At 40.8% G+C, this 8037-nt stretch overlaps 1 protein-coding gene across 6 annotated transcripts in view; it reads left to right on the forward strand.

Annotated features, from left to right (window-relative positions):
* LOC102015848 (thioredoxin domain-containing protein 8) overlaps nucleotides 1-6136 on the forward strand; it is a 36087-nt gene extending 29951 nt beyond the window's left edge. For 2 of the 6 annotated variants that reach the window (XM_005382742.1, XM_005382743.1), the window contains exons 5-6: nucleotides 5066-5131; nucleotides 6021-6136. In XM_005382742.1, the coding sequence (XP_005382799.1) occupies nucleotides 5066-5131; nucleotides 6021-6083 (129 nt within the window). In that variant the 3' untranslated portion in view covers nucleotides 6084-6136. Of the gene's footprint in view, nucleotides 1-3669; nucleotides 3770-5065; nucleotides 5132-6020 lie in introns of those variants that run through there. The other 4 variants (XR_260637.2, XR_260636.2, XM_013513287.1 and 1 more) reach the window with 4 other exon arrangements.
* Nucleotides 6137-8037: the final 1901 nt, after the last annotated feature.

Below are 8037 nucleotides of genomic sequence, written 5' to 3' on the forward strand. Positions count from 1 at the left end.
TGTTTCATTTCTTCTGTTGTTCTTGAAATTGCAGTCAGATTTTTCTCTGTCTAGAATATCTTCTAGTACTCTTTGTAATGCTGGCTTGGCACTCATGAAGTTCTTCAATTGTTCTGTGTTGTGAAAATATTTTATTTCTCCATTGAATTTGCAGGATAGTTTGGCAGGTTACATCAGTCTTGGTTGGAGGCTGTTCTGTCTCAGGACCTGTAATACTTTACTCCAGGCTCTTCTCGATTGGATGGTTTGTGCTGAGAAGTCTGCTGTGATTCTGATGGGCTTTCCTTTATAGGTAATCTACTTCTTTTCTCTAGCAGCTTTTATTATTCTGTTCATTTGCTGGAGATCTGGGAACTTGACTATTATATGTCTGGGTGTAGTTTTATTTTGGTTGTGGTTCTTTGGATTTCTATATGCCTCATTTACCTGTATATCAGGTTCTGTTTCCATAATTGGGACATTTTCTTCTATTATTTCTGCAAATATTCTTTTTATGTCACTTGTGTTGCCTCCTGGTGTTTCATTGACTCCTATAAGTCATACATTATTCCTCTTTGCCTCATCTTGCAGCTGTTGAGTTGACTTTTCCTGGATCCTTGTTGATTTTATGAGATCTTTTCTTTCACAGTCACTAGCTGCCATGCTGTCTTCAAAGTCTGAGATTCTATCTTCAGCTTCATTCCAGCAGTTTTGGTAGCTTTCAGTGGCAGGTTTGTTTTCCTGGAAGTCTCTTTGAATCTGGTTCATGCGTTCTAAGTCCTTTCTATATTTTTCATTGAACACTTCTGTCCCTTGCCTTTGTTCCTCTATTTTCATATATGTTTCTTCTTCAGACTTTTTGAGCAGTTCCTTCATTATTATTGTCATTTCATTTTTTGCCTGAGATATTATTTCTGATTGCATCTCTTCTATGGCCTTATGGAATTGTTTCTTTACTTCCATTGCAATCATTTCAGCTATTTCAGGCATATGTTTACCAAGTTCTGCTATGTCGATGTCTCCTGGACTTGTTCTGTGTGACTTGGAGTTCTGGGATTGTGTTTTAGTCCTTCATTTTGTCATGTTTGCTACTGGATGCAGAAAGTTCAGTTTTCCTCTTCAGTAGCTGCATACCAAAGGTCACTAGTGTCCCTAGTTTTCCTGTTGGTCAGGTTTGCCGAGTGACCTCTGAGAAGCACTACTTAGTCTCGGGTTTTCCCACAGTTGTTGATTTGTATCTAGTTATCTCCATTCTTAGATGCTGGCATTGGTGTCAGCTGATGGCCAACCGTCTGATTCAGCATCCCCTTGCAGTTCAGGGCACATGCACAGCCCAGACTCGGGTTGCACTGGTGTGACAATCCCATTCCAGTGGACCTATGTCCCCAGGCAGTTCAGGGTACAGGCAAAACCCAGACACAAACTATAGGGTCTACAGTGTGTGAACCACCTGATTCTGTGTCTCCAGTCAATTCAGGACACCTACGGGAACCAGATGCGGGCCAGATGGGTAGCAGTCAAAGACTGCCCATGCCTTCGACCCCCTAGGGGGTGTAGGTGAAAGTGAAGCATGGACTCGAATGGTGGGACCAGCAGCTCTTGGAGCACTCACTCACTCGGCGCAGGGCACACATGTGCAGGGAGGGGGCTACACACCCCCCCCAGCCAGAGATGTCCCCAGGCTTCTGAGTGAGGACCTCGTCTGCCATGGGTGCAGGGAGGGCAGAGACTCAGTCTGTAATGGTGGCTGGGTCCTGAGTCGCCTGCTCTGCCCTCAGGAAGTAGATGGGAAATACCTGGCTCTCTCCCCATGAGTTTCAGCTGGGAACCATGGTGGTGTGAGGAAAGCATGGACTCGAACCGTGGGACCAGCAGGTCTTGGAGAACTAGCTCACTCAGTGCAGGGTGTGCACATGCAGGGAGCTCTTTTCTTTTTTTAAAGTTACTTTGCATTAGATATTACCAGTAAAGAAGAGATGATTTGAAGTATACAAGAGTATTTGCATAGGCTTTATGCAAGTATTGGTCCATTTTATCTAATGGACTTCAATATCATTGTACAGTATTTTGTTAACCATGGGGGTCCCTGGAACCAGTCCCCTACAGATGCCTAGGGATAATTCTATATCTCTTCAAGAAAAGGCTACTTGTCAAATAAGCTTTTATCAGTAGCTGTTCTTCATGCATTACTTCCACTGACTAAGCTCCTATGTATGGAAAGCCTTGCGCTAAATAGGGAGACACAAATGTAACATTTAGCTTTGGCAAGCTGGACAAAGGATCAGACAAGCAATCCCTAACTCCTGAAATTCAACATTACCCAGTCTTGGACCCATAATTCAATGATCAGAGATCAATATAGCACAACTCAGACTTAATCTACTAAGAAAGCACCTCCTCTGTGTAAGGCTTTAAAATAGATGCTAAAAATGTGGAAGGAAAATTAGGTACAGCCCTTATCCCTGATCTAATAAGGCAGACTGATAACAAAGTAGATTATTGTGGGAGGGGACATGCAAAGACGTAAGGTGTGTTATGACATATATCAACTCTGCATGATGAATGGAATTATTGCCCACTGCAAACATGTACTAACAAAAATAAAATTTAGGAAATTAATTAATGGTAGAATATACAGAGTTCTATAGGATCACAAATAAAAGGTTCAAGGGCGATTTCATGAGTTAAAACCAAATCATCTGGCCAGGCATGGTGGTGCACTCCTATAATCCCAGCACTTGGGAGGCTGAGGCAGAAAGATCTTTGTGAGTTTGAGAACAGCCTGAGCTACAAAGTGAGCTCAAGCCCAAACTGTATAGAGAGACCTTGTCTCAAAAAGACAAAAAAAAAAAAAAAAAATCCAAATAATCATAAAGCATTGGGGCTGGGGATTTAGCTCAGTGGCAAAGCGCCTGCCTGGCAAGTGCAAGGTCGTGCATTTGATTTCTGGTACCTGAAGAAAAACAAAACAAAACAAACAAAAAACAAGCATGGGAAAGACCAATAAATGAGAAAAGATAAGATGCAGAGTGTTATAAAATAGCATGAGTATGTGTCCAGAATTATTGAAATAATAATAAATATAATATATAATATAATTATTAATAATAAATGCAATATATAAATATTATAATAAAGTTATCACTAGTGCATGAGCACCTGAGAACTTTTGACTGTTTTGCTCACAATAACTCTAGCTCAAACCAGGCGTGGTGGTGCACACCTGTAATCCCAGCACTCTGGAGGCTGAAACAGAAGGATCATTGTGAGTTCAAGACCAGCCTGGGCTACAAAATATGCTCAAGGCCCACCTGAACTGCTTAATGAGACCCTATCTCAAAAAGACAAAAAAAAAAAAAAAAAAAAACCTCCAGCTCAAAATAGTTACTCATTAAATACAGGTTTTTCTTTTAAAGTACAGGTTGAGCATCCCTAACAGAAAAATCCAAAACCTGACATGCTCCAAAATCTGAAAGTTTTGAGTGTCAGCATGGTGGTACAAATCTAATGGTTCAATACACATACACTTTGTTTTATTTATGAAATTACTAAACAAAATTACCTTAAGGCTATGTATATAAGATGTATATGAAACATAAATAAATTTCATGTATAGACTTGGGTCATACTGCCAAGACACTCATTATGAGTATGCAAATATTTCAAAATCTGAAACATTTTCCCTTACAGGAAGAGGCAAGACTGCTTTATCTTATTTCAGATAAAGGACACTTGTCCTGTATTTATTAAACAACCAAATGAAGGCAACGCTACAGCGACAAGAATGTTCCCAGCAGCACTGTTTGTCCTTGTCAAAATGGCTAAATTGTACTATGTCCATGTAATGGAGTACCAAAAAATAAATGCATTGCTGCTACACAGATAAATTTATGAGTATAATGCTAAGGGAAAGAAGCCAGACACGCAGAATACATATTGTAGGATTTTATTTGTAAATGTCCATAAACAGGCAAAGCCAATTTCTGTGAAGAAATTCAGAACAGTGTGCCTTTGGGCACCAGGTAATGGGGGTGAAGCAGAGGCAGAGATGTCCAATGATATCTTGAGCTGGGTATGATGACACAGTGTACTTTCTTTAAAATAATTCTCCAAGTTGTAAACTTATGATGTATGCCATTTTCTGAATGTAGATGCATTTTGTTCAATGTGGCTTGAGTTTCCTTGCTCAGCAGATAGTGCCCTGAAATAGACTTGCTATATCTAGAAGGATGAAAAGTCAGACTCCATACCTGCCAAGCTTCTTAAAGCACTGTGGCTTCTGGTTGCCCTTGCTGGTTATCCAGATGGCTGAGCACAGCCAGGTCATAGCCTCAGAGTCACAGAAATGCCCCCTCCCTGGAGCCCTCCGAAAGGTACTCCTTTCTATTTTTAACACATTACACCATGAGAAGCAGCCTTCTCCAAGAAGAACATCTTCAAGGGCCCCCACCCCCTCTCTGACTTCACATTACCCTTTGCAGGAGGAGACAGGCTGAGGTTATTGGTGTAAGGATAGCAAGAATACCTTCGTACAGACCACTGGGAATCCAGGCAGTGATCTAGAATCCTGTGGTGGTGATCATGGAGACAGACACACCCGTGGGCCTCTCATCCTTTCCTTGCCAATGCCTCTCTTCTGCTCAGATGGTTTTACCTCCACCTCCTCTCATGTCAAGTTGCTCTTGTAGCAGCAGAGCAGAGGGTGGAAACTTGGGAGGATCCTTAGAGAGAAGGCACAAAAGGAAGATAGGTGGGAGCCACTGATGCCGTAAAATAATGCTCCCTCTTCCAGTTTCCATGGGAAAAACAAATGGAGACTGAGGTAAATGCAAACCTCTTGTACCCTTGATTCTGCTCTAGCTTTGGTTAGAGACAAGGGACACAGTTCCTCTAAGACCAGATTATGAAATTCCCTTTATGCTTAAGAGCAGCCATCTAGCTGTCATCTGACCCTTAGGAAAAAGAATGTTTTTCATATCCTTTCTGGCATTTTCTGCCCTGGGCTAAAGCCACAAGAGTTATTTATAGAGCAGTGGTTAAAACCAGGCAACCCAGATCAATCATAAAATTCTGCGCTCACACATAGGTAACTCTATTGTCAAGACTCAAAAGAGCACTTTGCTGTTATAGAAGTGGATTCAAGGTCAAGCAGGTAAGTGAAATGGGGGTCAAGATGGAGTCCAAGCCGGGGGTTTATGCTCAAGGAATAAATGGAATAACAGGACTCAGATAGAGACAGAATAACTAGATGTGAGGATCACTGCTTCTCTCAAACACACTGATGTTTGCTCTAGACTTTTCCAATTCATGCTCTGACATAGTAACCCCATTCCTGACTGCCTTCTCACTAGAAACTCAACTCTTCATCTGACTTCAGCCTCGTTTTCCTAACCCTCTCCCTTCTCTCCAACCACCCAATACCCTCAGTACTGAAGGGAAAATGAGTAGTAAAGGTCTCGACTTTCATATTTCATGAAATGTCAGATGTGTATTAAAAGATGCACCATCATTTCACATGCTACTCTAAAATGCATCCTCTCTACTGTAAAACCTCACCCACTGTACAATGCAACCAGATTCAGTGATACAACAATTTAACCAATAGAAGGTGCTTCTTAAAATCTATTTTACAGCTGTTACTTGGGCAGAAGTCAAGGAATGCAATATTATAAGCCATTTAGTTCCAGGAGATTGTGTATGTGAATTTAAAAGCCCTCAATACCAATCTATAAAAGCTCTGAGAAGTTTCAGTGGTTAGGTTTCATTTCCAACATCATTGTACACTTTAGGTTTTAGACTGGGGAGTATCTTGGAGAATTATAAAGATCTGCTAAAATATCAGCATAAGCAATTTTGAAAGGATGACAAGTATTTAGCATGATGAACTTAGTGTGTTTAATGTGTATTTACACTTAAAGTACCTTAGAGACTATGGGGTGAGGAGGACTAATTTTACAATCAAAAACAAAACTCCTCAATGCCTCAATACCTTCGCCATACTCGAACCAATAAATATTTTTACCTTTGTGTATTTGAAACAGATTTTTGAATTTTCTGGAGCTGATCCTAAACAATTGGAAGCAAAGATTCAAGAACTAATGTAACCTATTCTCCAAAAAAAAAAACAAATACAGTTGGGACATTTTCAGAGGCAACAGCAAATGTGTTTGTGTTTTTATTTGCAGCAAATATTGTAATGTGCTATCAACCCGTGTCCTAAGGCTTTACTGAGAGAACACCACATCGTAATCTCACTGCAACATTGCTTAAAATTACTGCAATATCAGAATTGTGTCATTTCCACTCTCAGGATTGCCCTTTGCAGTTGATCTGAGCACATTCCTTGAGCAATATTTTCATGACCTTTACAACAAAAGCTCAGCACAGCTAAGAAACAGCAGAGTATCAAGGTTTTCCAAAGAGTGCAACAGACGCAGTTCTTCACAGTGATCAAGGAACAGATGAATGCCTTCTCGCTCTGGTATATCCCAAATATATAAAAGCTCCTCACCAGTGGAGCCCTTGTTGGTGGTACAAAATTCCTCTACATCACATCGCTGTATATTTGAACCACTTTCACATATTTGAATCATTTTCCTTTCATTCTGCCTTTCTAAAAGTCTCCTATAAATTCTTTTTTAAATCCTACAAAAATAAAAATGAGGAAGTCCTTTTATTACGCATAATGTTTTTTAAACCTGAGGTATCTCAGACATCTGGAGCCCAGAGAAGATGGTTCTTTCCAGCCAGCCTGCATCCCCCATGAGCATGCTCTCAGATGAACAGTGAACACTGGAATCACAGGACACAGCCACCAGTGACTGAGATTTTGACAAAGCATAGGGGGAAACAGCCAAATGGCATATCTATTATTCATTCATCAAATATTTATTGAGTACTTGCTCTGTGCTAAACACTGTTACAAACTTTAAAAATAAAACTTGATTTATGAAATCCATTTCAGAGATAGTCAGCCTTCACATGAGATTAGTAATGGAAGGAAAAGCTATGGTGAATCCAAGAATCTCCCACATAATTTTATCCACTGTTTCCCGCTTTTCACTTCAGCCATCCTTCCTATTGCTACAAACGCTTGTTATTTTCCAGGCTTCTAACTGGAAAGTAGTCCCTGCCAGTAACTCCCAAGCCAGACCATTCATTCCATTATAAAAGCCTCTAGGGGCTGAGGGGAAGGGTGGGGGTGGGGCAGGGTAACGACAGAAAAGCAATTTTACTCCTACTATAATGATGCAAGTGGGAGTGGCAGGAATTCCAGAAAAACAAGATACTGGAAGAACTGAAAATATCATATCACTGTAAAAATACACTTGTAAAACAGTGACAATTTAAAACAAAGTCTCTGAGAAAAGATCATATAAGCAGCTATGTTTACATATATGAATATTATGTGCTAAGAAATACGTGAAAGCCTTCACATTTATCACCATCATGAACCTTTGCGATACTCCTGTACTTAAGGAGCATTGTTCTAGGCAATGTCTAATCTGGCTCTTAAGGAGCAATTGTGGCAGTTGCCAATTTCTGTGGTGTCAATACTTGGTAGACTTTAAGCTGCCAATGGCATCTGTGAACAGAGAGCTGGAAAGATACGGACAGTAGGCTCTCATGAAGCGCACTACTACCTACAACAGAGGAGTTCCACTCCCACCTTCTATTCCCCACCACTGCAGCCCCAAGCCCTGTACTCTGACCACCACCACCTGCTCCCTGCACGCTGGGTGTGGAACCCAGGGCCTCCTCATAAATGCCACCCAAGTGTTCTACGTCTGATCCACATCCTAGCCTGTAGGGAAAGGACTGTGATTCCTAATGGATTGATTACTGATGGTTGACTTATGATCCCCAGCTAAACTGAGTGAACGTGGTGCTGGGTAGGGGAGCACCAATCCTTTATCTAAGGATTGTTACCATCAGCTAAGAGGCAGAATTGGAAAGGGACAGTAAATTTCTAATGTTGGTTTTAGTTAAGTTCTTTGTTCTAATAAAAGGTGATGGAGATGAGTGATCGAGCCCACTGCAGTCCTAGAGACTGTGAGT

This window comes from Chinchilla lanigera, unplaced genomic scaffold, assembly GCF_000276665.1.
Source record: "Chinchilla lanigera isolate Chin_1 unplaced genomic scaffold, ChiLan1.0 scaffold00018, whole genome shotgun sequence".
In the NCBI taxonomy this organism is placed as follows: domain Eukaryota; kingdom Metazoa; phylum Chordata; class Mammalia; order Rodentia; family Chinchillidae; genus Chinchilla; species Chinchilla lanigera.